Below are 16,337 nucleotides of genomic sequence, written 5' to 3' on the forward strand. Positions count from 1 at the left end.
TAATTTTTCTTTGAAGTAGTTGGTTTCCCCAGAGGCTTGAGTCCGAAGACTTTACAAGGCCTTGGTTCTGTCCAAAACTTGTAGTTTTTCTTCCAAGTAGTTGGTTTCCCCAGAGGCTTGAGTCCGAGGACCATACAAGGCCTTGGTTCTGTCCAAAACTTGTAGTTCTCTTCCAAGTAGTTGGTTTCCCCACAGGCTTGAGTCCGAGGACTATACAAGGCCTTGGTTCTGTCCAAAACTTGTAGTTCTCTTCCAAGTAATTGGTTTCCCCAGAGGCTTGAGTTCGAGAACCATACAAGGCCTTGGTTCTGTCCAAAACTTGTAGTTTTTCTTCCAAGTAGTTGGTTTCCCCAGAGGCTTGAGTCCGAGAACCATACAAGGCCTTGGTTCTGTCCAAAACTTGTAGTTTTTCTTCCAAGTAGTTGGTTTCCCCAGAGGCTTGAGTCCGAGGACCATACAAGGCCTTGGTTCTGTCCAAAACTTGTAGTTGGTTTCTCCAGAAGCTTGAGTCCGAGGACCATACAAGGCCTTGATTCTGTCCAAAACTTGTAGTTCTCTTCCAAGTAGTTGGTTTCCCCAAAGGCTTGAGTCTGAGGACCATACAAGGCCTTGGTTCTGTCCAAAACTTGTAGTTCTCTTCCAAGTAGTTGGTTTCCCTAGAGGCTTGAGTCCGAGGACTATACAAGGCCTTGGTTCTGTCCAAAACTTGTAGTTTTTCTTCCAAGTAGCCGAGGACCATACAAGGCCTTAGTTCTGTCCAAAACTTGTAGTTTTTCTTCCAAGTAATTGGTTTCCCCAGAGGCTTGAGTCCGAGGACCATAAAAGGCCTTAGTTCTGTCCAAAACTTGTAGTTTTTCTTTGAAGTAGTTGGTTTCCCCAGAGGCTTGAGTCCGAGGACCATACAAGGCCTTGGTTCTGTCCAAAACTTGTAGTTTTTCTTTGAAGTAGTTGGTTTCCCCAGAGGCTTGAGTCCGAGGACCATACAAGGCCTTGGTTCTGTCCAAAACTTGTAGTTTTTCTTCCAAGTAGTTGGTTTCCCCAGAGGCTTGAGTCCGAAGACCATAATGGCCTTGGTTCTGTCCAAAACTTGTAGTTTTTCTTTGAAGTAGTTGGTTTCCCCAGAGGCTTGGATCCGAGGACCAGACAAGGCCTTGGTTCTGTCCAAAACTTGTAGTTTTTCTTTGAAGTAGTTGGTTTCCCCAGAGGCTTGTGTCCGAAGATCATATAAGGCTTTGGTTCTGTCCAAAACTTGTAGTTTTTCCTCCAAGTAGTTGGTTTCCCCAGAGGCTTGAGTTCGAGGACCATACAAGGCCTTGGTTCTGTCCAAAACTTGTAGTTTTTCTTCCAAGTAGTTGGTTTCCCCAAAGGCTTGAGTCCGAGGACCGTACAAGGCCTTGGTTCTGTCCAAAACTTGTAGTTTTTCTTCCAAGTAGTTGGTTTCCCCAGAGGCTTGAGTCCGAGGACCATACAAGGCCTTGGTTCTGTCCAAAACTTGTAGTTCTCTTCCAAGTAGTTGGTTTCCCCAGAGGCTTGAGTCCGAGGACCATACAAGGCCTTGGTTCTGTCCAAAACTTGTAGTTTTTCTTCCAAGTAGTTGGTTTCCCCAGAGGCTTGAGTCCGAGGACCATACAAGGCCTTGGTTCTGTCCAAAACTTGTAGTTTTTCTTTGAAGTAGTTGGTTTCCCCAGAGGCTTGAGTCCGAGGACCATACAAGGCCTTGGTTCTGTCCAAAACTTGTAGTTCTCTTCCAAGTAGTTGGTTTCCCCAGAGGCTTGAGTCCAAGGACCATATAAAGCCTTGGTTCTGTCCAAAACTTGTAGTTCTCTTCCAAGTAGTTAGTTTCCCCAGAGGCTTGAGTCCGAGGACCATACAAGGCCTTGGTTCTATCCAAAACTTGTAGTTTTTCTTCCAAGTAGTTGGTTTCCCCAGAGGCTTGAGTCCGAGGACCATACAAGGCCTTGGTTCTATCCAAAACTTGTAGTTTTTCTTTGAAGTAGTTGGTTTCCTCAAAGGCTTGAGTCCGAGGACCATACAAGGCCTTGGTTCTGTCCAAAACTTGTAGTTCTCTTCCAAGTAGTTGGTTTCCCCAAAGGCTTGAGTCTGAGGACCGTACAAGGCCTTGGTTCTGTCCAAAACTTGTAGTTCTCTTCCAAGTAGTTGGTTTCCCCAGAGGCTTGAGTCCGAGGACAATACAAGGCCTTGGTTCTGTCCAAAACTTGTAGTTCTCTTCCAAGTAGTTGGTTTCCCCAGAGGCTTGAGGCCGAGGACCATACAAGGCCTTGGTTCTGTCCAAAACTTGTATTTTTTACTTATTTATTGATTTAATTTCCAAAGGTTAGTCCCTTGACCCAGGTGGGGAGGGGTTAGCTTGATGTTGGAAGCCCCTAGAATTGTCCGTGCCCTTGGCACTGCCCGGCATAGCTCCTAGTGGGAACTTATGTTGGAACAACAACAACATGTTGCTGGAATATGAAGGCACCCTCGCAGACCCTTGCTTGACAAAGGCTCTACTCTGCCGCCGCCTGAGCCAACGCGCAAGCCTTTCCCACAGACAGCGCCAATTGTAGGGACACGATTTATTTAACGGCCCAAGAATGACGTTGGGCTCGTATGCAAAGAGCCCCAACAATATGATTTGTAGAGAGTGGGCTTGAAAGGCATGACCTTGGGCATAGGTGGTCGGTTTAGTCGTGGCGTTTATGGAAGTTCTTATATAGGGGGGCTTGGCTTGACTAGCTAAGCCCTCCATTAGTACGGGTTGTAGGACTTAAGTCCTCGAACGCTGTCCAAGGAGCCTTATGTCCTTCCCTTTCTCCCTTTTTCTTGGGGGGGGGGGGAGGAGTCCTCTCTTTTACTGGGGGGTTTTTCCTTTTATACTAGGGTTTGTTTCCCCCTTTAGAGTCCACGTGTAAGCTTCACTTTTCTGGGGTGCAGACCTGTCCTGTCAACCTATACCTAGAGTGGTTTGGGGTCGTTGGGAAAGTTAAAGGGTATGGTTTAGAGTATGGACTTGTCAGATACAGGGTTTTGTATTATGATGTTAGCAGCTTTCTCCCTTGCCCTGCCCCTACATTTAGTTTGCCCCTTTCTTCAGGCATCTCGTGAGGTGCCGAGCATGAGGTCGTCCTCGGCAATGGCTCTCCTCGGCTTGGGCCCTGGGCCCTAATGTAGAGTGGGCCTGGGCCACGAGTTCTCTGGCCCCACAGATATCTAGGTTGCCACGGTGGCGAGAGAGATAGAGAGAGTAAATTTGGTTTGGGTTTGTTTTCAATGTGTGGAGTTTTGAAATAAGATAGATTTTAAAAAATAATAATATATATATATATATAAATAAATAAAGTTCTTCCCATTTTGATTTCTATGTATGGAGGATTGAATTGGGATAGAAAAATTCAAATCTATTTTTTCAATTTTTTTTTTTATAGATTTTTAAATTTAAGAAACTAAAAAAATCCCAAACTATGTCATTTTTTAGGTGTCTAACAAGTTATGATGGAAGGACTGAAATAATCAAATCAAATATTCAAAAACTGAATTGAATTTTGGTCAAAGTTAGAGAGTCTAACTACATTTAACCTAAAAAAATTAGCTCCATACAATCCAAGATCTAAATCCATGTCTTTGTCTCATCCAACCGCTAACTTGCAAGACCTTAGTACTTTTTCGAAATGAAACCCATACAAGAGAGAGCACATTGATCTTGCCGCCTTCTCCTCCTTAGATAAGCACAAAAAGAAGGAAAGAGCAAAATGTCCACATAGGAATAGGATGACGTTATAAAGAAATGGAGGATTTTCGACTCGAACATGAAGTTGACACTAACCCAAATCCCTCGGTTAACCATGAAAGTTTAGGCCAAGGAATATTGATAAAAATGCACCATTGAAAGGTCACAATTGTCTTTAAAAAAATGGGGAAATTACACTTTACCATCCTAAATTATACCTCATATTACACTTTGCACCCTAAACTTTTCGAATGTACTTTTTGCACCCTAAAACACTTTGCACCTTGATATTAAGTTTTCTATTAACTTGGATGGAAAAATATGAAACTATGTGAAAAGACCCAATTGCCCATTTTCTTAATACTTTAAAAATAAAAGATAAATTACATTTTATCATCCTAAACTATACTTCCTATTACACTTTGCATCCTAAACTTTGAATTTTCATCTAAGTTAATAACAAACTTAACGGCAGGGTGTAAAGTGTAACAAAGTCATAGTTTTGGGTGCAAAACATGCATTTGGAAATTTTAGGGTGTAAAATGTAACACGAGGCATAGTTTAGAGCGGTAAAGTATAATTTCTCCCTTAGTTTCATCTTCGCAATTGAAGATTCATAGCGATATTTTTCTTGAATCTAGGGTCGTAAACGAATCAACTTTATTTGAACACAAGTTAAATTTGAGAGAGACAATATTTCGTTTTTCTTCACTTTTTAAAGATTTTATTTCCCATCGTTTTTCTTTTTCTTCACTTTTTTAGATGTCACCAAATCTCTCTCTCTCTAGTCTTGTTGCCTATTGGCTTCTCTTTACCCAACTATAGACTAACACCTATCTGGTCATGATGGAGTACCTAAAATTTCTCGCCCTCTACTCTGTATCGGCTAGAAGGGCGTTGGTAGTTAGCTCTGACAAGCCCCTCAATGGCCAACGTTAGCCCCAACAACAATGCTTCAGTTCATCTGCCATCATCATAGCCGAGTGGCTTCATGATGCCCCAACCTGTCTCTGTAAGTAATTTTCCTTTCATAAATCTATGTATATGAATTGTGTTTGGTTGTCGAGAAATGGTGGGAAAGGAATTTTTTTGCATTTAGAATTATTTTTATAATATTTTAGTTAGTGTTTAGTTTACAAAACTATTCAGCAAATTAGCACCTCGAGTGTATAAAACTCGAGTTCCAAGATAGAACTTGAGTTTCTAAGTCTCAATTTATAAGTGGTGGCATCTAATGTGGGAAAAAATCCACGTGGAACTCGAGACTCGAGTTCCACATTTGATTTCCCACCGTCTATTCTTCTTGTTCTTCCTCTTCTCCACCCAGCGTCTGTTCTTCTCCAGCCAGATCGTCCACCCAGGGTCTGTTCTTCTCCAACCGGATCGTCTTGCTTAGATCGTCTTCCTCTGTTCTTCTTTAAAGCTCTAGATCTTCTTCCTCTTCCTCTATTCTTCTTCAAATCTGCAAATTGTCTTCTTCCTTTGTTCTTCTTCGTATCTGGTTTTATAGAACTCAAGTTTAAAAAACTGGAGTTCCACGTGGATGAATTGTTTCGCCTCAGCAATCCGAACTCAACTCTTTGGGGCTTGAGTTTGTCACTGAATTCGAGTTTCACAAACTCAAGATGCTAGTTTCCCGAATGGTTTCAAATCTATGCTTACTAACAAAATAGTCTCTGAAAATTATGCTAGATGGCAAATATCCTGGTGGGAAAGGACAGGAAAGTTAAGTGAGACAATTCAAAGGGCAATATAGTAATTGTGTTTCACTACACATTGACTTCACAGTTTCACTGTGAGGTCAATTGAAAATGAATCATATATTATAGGGATAATTACACTTTAACCACCTGTGGTTTTCCTCTAATTCGATGTGCCTACTCGTGGTTTCAATTTTGACACTTTACCTACCTGTGATTTCCTCCGTTAGTAATCCGTAACACACCTCTGTTAAAAAGAGGGGTAAATAAGTCTTCTTACACCCATTTTATGTCTCTCTCCTCCCAAAACAAGAAAAACAAAAAAGAAAAAGAAAAGAGAAAAACAAGATTAAAATATGGTATTGGTTTCTCATCATTCACAAACATGAAGAACATACACAAACATAAAGAACATAAACCTAGAAAACTAATACAAATCAAATGAAGCAAAACCATGAGAGAAGAACAAACTAATACAAATTGTTAGGTTCTAAAGTTTAGGACTTTGTGTATTTAAAACTCTAATTTGTATTGTTGGCAAACTATGATCAAAACAATGTGTTTAGAAGTGTTTAAAACTAGCTCAAAGTTGTATGTCAATGTAAAGTTGGAATCGAGTGTAAAGCAGAAAGCAGTGTGGCTTTCGGCCTGGCTCGATCGATCAAAGTTTAGGCTCGACCGATCGAAACTCGGGCAGATCGCTTTTCTGCAGAATTTTCCAACTCAGCCCTATTTGTTTTAAAACGTTTTTAGGGTTTCTAATTTGTCCTAAGTATAAAAGGCAAACCCTAGCCACGTTTTAGTATTACTTATATTGCGGTTTGTGTAAATCTCTTGTGAGATCTAGAGGAGCTTTCCTTTACACAAACTTAGGGTTTTCAAGGAGGAGATATTTTCTACACCTTGATGATCAAAACAGTTGCTGCTATTAAAGCTTAAAGAATACACAAGCGGGGGTGCTTGTAGCTGGTGGGAATCCAAGAAAGAAGGAGTCCGTGGATTCGGAGCTTGCACGTGGTCATATCAGTAAGTTCTACTGGTTGGTAGCATTAGGAAGTCAAGCGGGGGTGCTTGTAAGTCCTTTTGTATGAACTTCGATTCTTTCAAGATAGTGGATTCAAGTTTACCTTGAGGATAGCTAGGTCAAATCCTCCCTAGGTTTTTACTGGTTTGGTTTCCTGGGTGATCATATCGTGTGTTATTTATTTTCCTCTGCTTTGCATGATTTGATCTTTATTATTGTGATAACCTAGACTTGTTTAATTGGACTAAGTAACAACTTGGCTAATTACCTAGGTTTAATCAATTGTTTAAGGGGTCTAAAAACTGTCACAAATCAAATGAAGCAAAACCATGAGAGAGAGAGTTCTTCGTCTTCTTCCTCATACTTATTTTTTGTGCCTGTACTAAGAAATTTATTAAAATCAAAGCATAACATAATTTACAACATGAAGAACATAGACCCAAAAAAATCAAACTCAAATCAACCTCCACAAATATATATTTGCCTTGTTGTCTCTCTTTCACCACAATGGTTACTAATTTGTTCAAAGAAAAAAAAAAAGCAAATGGCCGACCACTCACACTTGTTCTTCTTCAACAATCTCTCTCCAAACCCCAAACCCAGCCAACTCACACTTGTTCTTCTTCAACAATCTCTCTCCAAACCCCAAACCCAGCCATGGCCGACCACTCACAGCTCATCTCCACCGCTCCAACACCACCTTAGATGGTGGTTCTCAAGCTTGAACCTCCCTCTCACTGGAATCTTTATCCTAACCCGATCTCAGCCTAAACACCTCCCTCTTTCTTCGATCTTTTGGAATCTAAAAGAATTGAAGCTTCCAAGCTCCTTCGCGGCAAACCCCAGCCACCACCATCTCTCCACTTCTCTACCCAATCTTTCCGAACCTAACTCTCAAACTCACCCTTCAATCTACCACAGTGGTGTGGAGGCCCTGCACAATCAGACCCAGGCTCGATGTAGGAAATCGTTGACCGATCTGGTGGCGGATCTGGTGATTCCGTGGGTTCTGGTTTGTTGTTTGGTTTTGAAATTTTCACTTTACTTCTATTATACCCAGCAAATTAAGTAATTTTTATTCTACTGTTCACGATGTTGTGATTTTTTCTGGTGGGTTTGTTGTTTGGCTTTGAAACCTTCCTCTCTCATATCTCTATTCCCTTGGTCAAGCTTTGCCGATCCTCCCCTTGGGTGCTGCTAATGTATATACAGTGGTTTTGTGTGAGTGAGATCTTGGATGTTGAAAATCAAAACTTTAGAAATTAAGTGCTGGAAATTGTTGATCCTATTTCTCTTGTGTTTTTAGTTGTATTTTGATAGATCTGTGTTTGTACTTTGATGGTATTGCTTGATTTAATTTGTATTAGTTTTCTAGGTGTATGTTCTTCATGTTAGTGAGTGAGTTTTGGGAATGAGAGTGTTTTGATCCGTTTGGGGTTTTGTTTTTTACATATTTTGTGTTAGAGTAACGGCTTAGGGAGAGGTGAGTTACGGATTACTAACGGAGGAAATCACAGGTGAGTAAAGTGTCAAAATTAAAATCACGGGTAGGCACGTGGATGAATTGTTTCGCCTCAGCAGTCCGAACTCAACTCTTTGGGGCTTGAGTTTGTCACCGAATTCAAGTTTCACAAACTCGAGATGCTAGTTTCCTGAATGGTTTCAGATCTATGCTTACTAACAAAATAGTCTCGGAAAATTATGGTAGATGGCAATATCCTGGTGGGAAAGGACAGGAAAGTTAACTGAGACAATTCAAAGGGCAATATAGTAATTGTGTTTCACTACACATTGACTTCACAGTTTCACTGTGAGGTCAGTTGAAAATTGTACTGTTTTCAAGGAAGAAATTCTTTAATCTGTACCACCTTCCCTAAAAAATCAACGCAGTAGAAGCTTCCAAAGTCGCCGGCGGAGCTAAACGCCTAAACCAGTGTTTTGGTTCTTCTTGGAGTGCTCTTGAATCTTTGACGTGGGTAAAAATCCGTATTCTATATAGTTCTTTTGCCTGCAACTGCCATTAGATGGAGTTGGATGTAGTTCTGTCCCCTCTTCTACAGGTGGTATTCGACAAATTGGCCACCCCATTTCTTGAAGAGATCACTAATATCTGCGGCGTCAAGGAGGACCTCAAGAAGCTCCGGCGTACCTTACGCGTAATCCAAACTGTGCTCAAAGACGCAGAAGAGCGACAGTTGACAGATAAAGCCTTGAAAAACTGGTTGACAGAGCTTAAGGAAGTTGCTTATGATGTGGAGGACCTTCTTGACGAGTGCTCCCCTGAAGTTATGCTATCTGGGAACCGCAACAGATTCATCGACCAGGTAAGCATCTCTGTTCCCTCTTTGGGAAAATTCTTGAGTTGCGTTGACATGTTACCAAAAATTAAGCAAATCAAAGAGAGATTAGATGTTTTGGCAGAAGAGAAGTCTTATTTTAATTTGAAAGAGGGACTTGTTAGTGATAGTGGAAGTAAAAGTAGGAGTAGACGGAGAAGGCAAACGGGATCTTTTGTAATTGAATCTGAAGTTTTTGGGAGAGTGGAGGATAAAGAGACGATAGTAGAGCAATTAGTGTCCATTGGTGAAAGTCCAGGGAAAATTTCTATTATTTCTATAGTTGGTATTGGTGGTCTTGGTAAAACAACTCTTGCTCAATTAGCGTACAATGATGAAAGGGTAAAAAGACATTTTGATATGAAGATTTGGGTCTGTGTTAATGATGATTTTGATGTGGGGAAGATCATGGTTTCGATTTTAGAATCTGGTAGTAAGAGCAAATGTGATTTGTTTGGGATGGATGTGCTGCAGTTTCGACTCCAGGAATTGTTATTTGAGAAAAGATACTTGCTTGTGTTAGATGATGTATGGAATGAAGATCACAATGAATGGGACAATTTAAGAACTTCATTGAGAAGTGGTGTGGAAGGAAGCAAAATCATTGTTACCACACGTAGTGAAAAGGTCGCATCTATAATGGGCACAACTTACATTCATCATTTGAAAGGTCTATCTGATGATATCTGTTGGGCTTTATTCAAGCAAAGAGCCTTTGGCTATAATGAAGACCACCATCCAAACCTGTCTAAAATTGGCAAACAAATAGTGAAGAAATGTGGCGGTGTACCTTTAGCTGCAAAGACTCTGGGAAGCGTCATGCGGTTCAAAAGGGGGGAAAAAGAGTGGTTCTTTGTCCAAGATAGTGATCTTTGGGATGTATCTGAAAGTGATAGTGGAATTCTACCTGCACTGAGGTTGAGTTACAGTCACTTGCCAACACATCTGAAAGGTTGCTTTGCATATTGCTCAATATTTCCCAGAAATTATATTTTCAAGAAGGAGAAACTAATCCAGCTATGGATTGCAGAAGGCTTGCTTCAATCAGAAGGGAGAAAATCACAAGAATTCATTGGCAATGAGTATTTCGATGATTTGGTATGGATGTCTTTCTTTCAGGATGTACAGAGAGGTGACCAGGGCAATATAATTGAGTGCAAAATGCACAATCTCATTCATGATCTTGCACAATCTGTTGCAGGAAATGAATACTTGAGGGTGGAAGATAACAATATAGTGAGAAGTCTCTCCCTAATTCGTCACTCATCAGTGGTTTGTGATTTCAGCTTATATACAATTCCTGAAACATTGTATGAAGTGAAGAAATTGAGAACTCTCATTTTAGTCTTTCCAAGAGGTGATCTTGGAGAAGTTCCTCCAGGTGTTTTTTCAAGTTTCAGATACTTAAGGGTCCTGGATTTAAGTGGTAGTGGCATCAAAAAGCTCCATGACTCAATTTCCTCTTTCATATTCTTGAGGTACCTTGACCTCTCTAATTCACATGTTGAAACATTACCTGAAAGTGTTTGCTGTCTTTACAATTTACAAGTTATGAACCTTTCTGGTTGCTATAATCTCATAAAGTTACCAAGTCATACAGGCAAAATGTTTAAATTGAAACATTTGATCATAATTGGCTGTGAGAGATTGACCCAAATGCCAGCTTCGATTGGAAACCTTAAAAACCTTCGGACGTTATCAATGTTTATTGTAGGAGAGGGCATGGGTGAAAGTCTCAGCGAGCTGCAGGATTTAAACCTTGGGGGTGAGCTAAATATTAGACACTTGGAGAATGTGAAGGATGCAACAGAGGCAATGACAGCCAACTTGATAGAGAAGCGAAGCCTTCAGTCCTTGGAGTTATCCTGGGGGAATGATCACAAGGAATTAAGCAGGAACAATTATACTGATGGAACTCTGGGAAGAGAAGTGCTTAATTACCTCCAACCACATGAATATCTAAAAGAGTTGTCTCTAAAAGGGTACAAAGGAATCTGCTTCCCAGGATGGATGAGTCTTCATAAACTGCCAAATCTAACTGAACTTGTCTTGATTGACTGCAGTAGATGTGAACATCTTCCTACACTGGGTCCACTTCCCTACCTTAAGGTCCTTTACTTGCAAGGAATGGATGAAGTGAGGGTCATTGGCCAAGACTTCTATGGTAAGGGCACAAGACCATTCCCATCATTGAAAGAACTAACTCTCACTGATTTTCCTAATCTAGAATTCTGGTGGCCTTTCAGCCAAAGAGAAGGATTCTCTTCCTTGTTCAAATTGACAGTCAGAAAATGCTTAAAATTACGCATCATGCCACGTTTTCCATTACTAAAGCATCTGGAGCTGCGGAGTTGCAATGAAATGATACTGCAGTCAGCATCAAACTTAGCTTCCCTCACCATACTTGTTATCGAAGAATTTAGAGAGCGGTTGGTTTTCTTAGAAAACTTGCTTCAAAATAATGCTCTTCTAATGTCTCTGACTATTGGCTCTTGCCCCAAACTTCGCTCCATCTCTCCAAATATAGGAAAGCTCATCAATCTGAAGACCCTGACTATTCGCTGGTGTGAGGAGCTACTTTCATTGCCACAAGGGCTGCAGAACCTTACCTCTCTGGAGTCATTGGAGATAATTGAATGCCATAGCCTTATCTCATTACCAGAGGACATAAAAGGCCTGAGCTCTCTTCAATCTTTGTCCATTGAAAATTGCAATAATATTGCATCATTGCCACTCGGGCTGCAATTTCTAACGGCTCTTGAGCATTTAGCTATCATGTACTGTCCAAAATTGGATTCTTTGCCTAATTTGCAACACCTCTCTGCTCTTAAAAGTTTGATCATCTTGAATTGTCCAGAGCTGGTGTCTCTTCCTGAAGGGTTAAAACATGTCAGCACACTACAAAATTTGGAAGTTCGTGGCTGTCCTGGCCTGCAGACTCTGCCAGAGTGGGTAGCTAATCTTACCAAGCTCAGATCTTTGGCACTTTCAGATTGCCATAACCTTACATCTCTGCCTGGGGGTTTGCAATCTTTAAGTGCCCTTCGACATCTATCAATTCGAGAATGTCCTGCCTTGGAGGAAAGGTGCAAAAAGGATATAGGCGAGGATTGGCCTAAAATAAATCACATAGCACATGTCTATGTTGGACAACTAAAGTTCAGACAATATGAGACTGCCAGCTGCTCATCTCAGTGAAATATGAAACTTCCTTTGTTGCTTCTGGGTTTCAAGCTCTACTATGATGATGCTCTTTTGCAATTATCTCTTGTGAGTATATCTGAAGGTTCCACCATTTGGTGGGGTGCGACTCGGGGCATTGGTCTGATGTGATTATTTCGCATGTCATCTGTATGAACTTTTTTGTAGGACTAATGGGTATATGTAAGGTTTCTCTTTGTCATAAATCTGTCTTTTCTATCTATTACAATTCAACTTATAAACGGAGCTACTCCTTGATCTGGATTACTTTCAAGAGTTCAACAATCCAATTTAGCCACTCTTTCTAATATATTTCTCTTCGATAGAAAGCAAAAGTTAGTAATTATTAACATTTATGGTTTATTTGAATTGAAGTTTTTGAAAAGAAGGATTTGGATTTAAGTTTTTTGTTTAAATGACTTGGATAAAGTATGAAAAACATTTTTTTTTCTATTGAAGACATTAATTAATTTTAAGCTTTATGATGATTTGAAATGATTACGTTTAAGATTTTATTCCATTGACCGAGAAAAGTCACATTGCTTACATTAGGGTTGGATTTGATCGAATTAAATGATGTAATATCTTGTCTCATTTCCTGAAGTTTGGCCCACTATGAACAAGGGTCACTCTGATTCAACCAAGAATCTATTGACTGAGATTTGAGGAAGAGATAGAGCTCTGGTTAATCTTATTAGTAGTTTTCTGACGATAGTGAAAGTTGCAGTTTGATTTGTTTCATTTTGATAGCAAGGCGAAGTAACAAGAAGTTGCAATTTGAGCCAACTGCAGTTTGATTGTAGCAAGCAATTTTACCAGGTCAAGTCATTTAGGGGCCTAGTGCACTAATAAATTTGGCTTTTTGTATATATATATATATATATATATATATTTTTTTTTTTTGAATTATATTAATAAGTTAATTTTTAGTTTTTTGTCACATGTCTAATAGAATAGCTAACATATATATATATATATATATTATTTAACAAATAAGCTATTGAAAAACTATAAAATACCAAATGAACACTAAAAATGAACTGAATATGACCATATCAATAAACAATCAAGAGACATAAATAACAATTTTTTTTTCCCAATCTTAGGGTTATAATCAAATAGAGCTTATTTCAAATATGAGCTGAACTCCAGCTTAATTATCAAATTAAATTATTTGTTTAAGTTTAATTCTTTTTATTTTTTTGAATAAATTCAAACGTTGTACTTGAATAAGCACCACGATTGAAACATTTTTATCCTAGAAGAAATCTGCATTAATAATCAATAGCTTAATTATATTTAAAATCATAATATTTAAGTAAATAAAATTATTTTTATTACAAACTTATATAAATTAGATTAAACAATTTTGTATGGTTGCAAATTATATATGGTTTTAACAAAAAAAAATGAAAACCAGCTTGCAAGGAGAGTGAGTCAAAAAACTATTGCACAAACAGGTTTCTCTAGTGCTAAGAAGTCTCGTGGAATCCCAGGAGCCTTCTTAGTCAGTAGAATAGTCGTATCCTTCTTGTAAGGGCTGTATGTACCTCTGAAAACTGAGTTATCTGTAGGCATTTGTTGTTCTTGTTTTATTTGGAGTGTTTCCTTACTGGTGGGGTCTGTTGTCCTGTGGGAGTAACGTGGGAGAGTACGAAATATGGAGAGTATCACATAACATTGGAGTAAAATGTCTTTGAATGATAGAGAGGGGGGTAGTGTCTGCTTGACAGAAGAAAAATTGGGGACTGAGGTCATTCTAGCAGCAAAGTTTTTAACAAAGCGAGTGTTGAATGTTGATGCTATAGTAAAAACCTTTACCCCATTATGGAGATCGGTAAATGGTTTTCAAGTGAGAAGTGCTGGTGATCATATCTTGCTGTTTGTGTTCGATGACAAAGAAGATGTTGAAAGAATTTTAGCAAACGAGCCGTGGAGCTTTGATAAACACCTGGTGGCTGGTGGTGTTGCAACGCTATGAGAAGGATACTCCCCTTAAGGACTTAAAGTTTGATCAAGTGGCCGTCTAGGTGCAAGTCCATGATATCCCAATCCGATTTATGAATCGTAAGGTGGCTGAGGAATTGTGTGAGGTTGTTGGAAGTGGACAGGTCGACAGAGGAGAGTGAAATGGATGGAGGCAGTTTTATGAGGGTGCGAGTAATCTTGGATATCAGTGTTCCATTATGTCAAGGAAGAGTCATCTCTTTAGGCCGGGGGAGAAAGGGTGAGTGGTTTTCAAATACGAACGACTACCCAATATTTTTTATTGGTGTGGTTGTTTAAATCACGTCAATAGAGATTGTGAACTGTGGCTGGACAGCGAAGGGACATTTGCAAAAGATCATCAGGAGTATGGAGCTTGGATTCACGCCATGCCTTTCACAAAATCAAAAAGTTCAGTGGTGAAAGTGCCAAGATACTACGACACTAGGAAGAAGGGAAGCAAGTCTACCGACAAAAAGGAAAGTCGAACCTCTATGCCAGTGGAGGTTGAAGGGCGGAGCATGGCGAATCCACCAGTGCAACTACTGAATTTGGAAAAAGCGAATTCGGTGGAGAAATTAAATGTGGGATTAATGCAAGAGGGAAAGTCAAGGGTGAGGGAAGGAAGGAAACTAGAAACGGAAGGATTTAATGAGGCAGATACGTTAGTTGGCAACCTGCTGGATGTTGATTGCGAGTTAAAAGGGGGGGGGGGGGATAATAAGGAAGGCGCAAATAAAGGGGGAATTGAAGCCCCAGATAAGGTAAAAAACTTTATTCCAATTAGGGATCAGTTGACGAACTCCCTACCTCGTGACCTATCCCTACTCACCTCACGTGACTTGACTAAATTAGCAAACCTTGTCCATGTGAGTCCCTTAGCAATCCAGAAAGAGTAAATCAAACCCGTGGGAAGGAAGAAGTAAGCGCAGAAACAAGTAGGAAGTGGAAGAGAATTCCAAGGGAAAATCCAGAGGTGGTTGAGGGGAGGATTGAAGTTCCCTTTACAAAGAGATTGGCTTCAGAAGTAGAGGGTTGGGTGGTATCAAGTAAAAAAAGATTGGCTGTACAGAATGACAAGAGCAGCAACAAGTCAGTGGCAGAGGCTAGTATCTAGCCCTGCCAATATCAATGAATCTCCTATGTTGGAATTGTCCGGGGCTTGGGAACCCCCAGACAGAACGAGAGCTCAGTGATATAATACGGGCACAAGGTCCCTGGTTGTGTTTGTGGCCGAGACATGGCTGAAAAAAGCAATGTTGATACAGATCCGGGAAAAATTCAAGTTTGGAGGTATGATTGAATGTTCAAGAGAAGGAAGGAGGGGAGGTGTAGCAATTTTTTGGAAAAAGGAGGTGGATGTTGATGTAGACTCTTATTCACTAAATCATATAGATGCAATTGTTAACAAAGGGAAAGAGGATGCTTGGAGGTTTATCGGGTTTTATGGCGAACCTGATACAAATAACCACCATGTGTCTTGGGCAACTTTAAGAAGATTTTTTTTTTTTTTTTTGATAATCTGCAATATATTTGCTAAGAAACAAAAAGACAAAATGGGGAGTCTTCCCTACAAGTAGTTGCCAAACAGGGGGGAAGATTACCCGAACTAAAAAAACAAGACACATTGGACTCAATCGTGAACTTTACTGCTATGTGGGCAGCATTGTTGCAACTTCTATTGACCCAAACAAAAGAATAAGATAAAAATGACATAGCAGAGAGACAAATATTAGAAACTAGGTGCTTAATGGCCTAAACAGAACTACCAGAGCGATCTAGGACAGCGTTAATACATAACTTGGAGTCTCCCTCGAAAATGACATGATTCCAACATTCTCGTCTAGCAATCTGAACCGCCCACAGCAGTGCTTCTGTCTCCGCTTGGAGAGGGGTCCATTTAGGTAGAGTTTTAGTCCAAACATGAATCACGTTACCTTGAGCATTTCTGGTGATGACTGCTATGGCTGACTTGGAGTTCGATATAGTTGCATCAAAATTAAGCTTGAGAGTGCCCGGAGAGGGGGGGGGGGGGGGTGACCATGATGTAGAACAAGGAGTCGGGGGGGGGGGGGGGGATACTCTTGATTGGAGAAGATGTTATAGCATTCAGAAAGCTTTGCTTGTATACCGTGGATTGAAGCTGAGAGGTCAACTGATCCTTTATGGTGGAGCATAACATTTCGAATGCGCCAAATCTCTTCAAGAGTGAATGCTTGCCAGAGGAGACCAACCATTGTTCTTGGGCTTGGCAAAGGGCTTCAAGAGGGTTTAGAATCAGGTTGATGATCTCTACTGAGGTTGCCAATGGAAACTCATCAGACCTAAATCCCTAGCAAACAGAGAACCAAAGTGCTTTGGCC

General features: G+C 40.2%; 1 protein-coding gene across 2 annotated transcripts; it reads left to right on the forward strand.

Moving 5' to 3' along the window:
* The first annotated feature begins 8,253 nt into the window (after window positions 1–8,253).
* Window positions 8,254–12,273, forward strand: LOC126709427 (putative disease resistance protein RGA3). 2 transcript variants are annotated; one of them, XM_050409669.1, is made up of 2 exons: window positions 8,254–10,951; window positions 11,034–11,221. In XM_050409669.1, exons 1-2 carry the CDS (start codon window positions 8,476–8,478, stop codon window positions 11,066–11,068), a joined length of 2,511 nt encoding a protein of 836 aa, XP_050265626.1. In that variant the 5' UTR covers window positions 8,254–8,475; the 3' UTR covers window positions 11,069–11,221. The 2 variants fall into 2 exon arrangements, with proteins under 2 accessions (XP_050265626.1, XP_050265625.1); XM_050409668.1 differs by having other exon boundaries at window positions 8,257–12,273.
* The last annotated feature ends 4,064 nt before the right edge of the window (window positions 12,274–16,337 follow it).

This window comes from Quercus robur, chromosome 12, assembly GCF_932294415.1.
Source record: "Quercus robur chromosome 12, dhQueRobu3.1, whole genome shotgun sequence".
Taxonomy (NCBI): domain Eukaryota; kingdom Viridiplantae; phylum Streptophyta; class Magnoliopsida; order Fagales; family Fagaceae; genus Quercus; species Quercus robur.

Excerpts from the sequence above, each read along its gene's own strand:
- LOC126709427 (XM_050409668.1), top strand. The coding sequence starts at position 8,476 with ATGGAGTTGGATGTAGTTCTGTCCCCTCTTCTACAGGTGGTATTCGAC.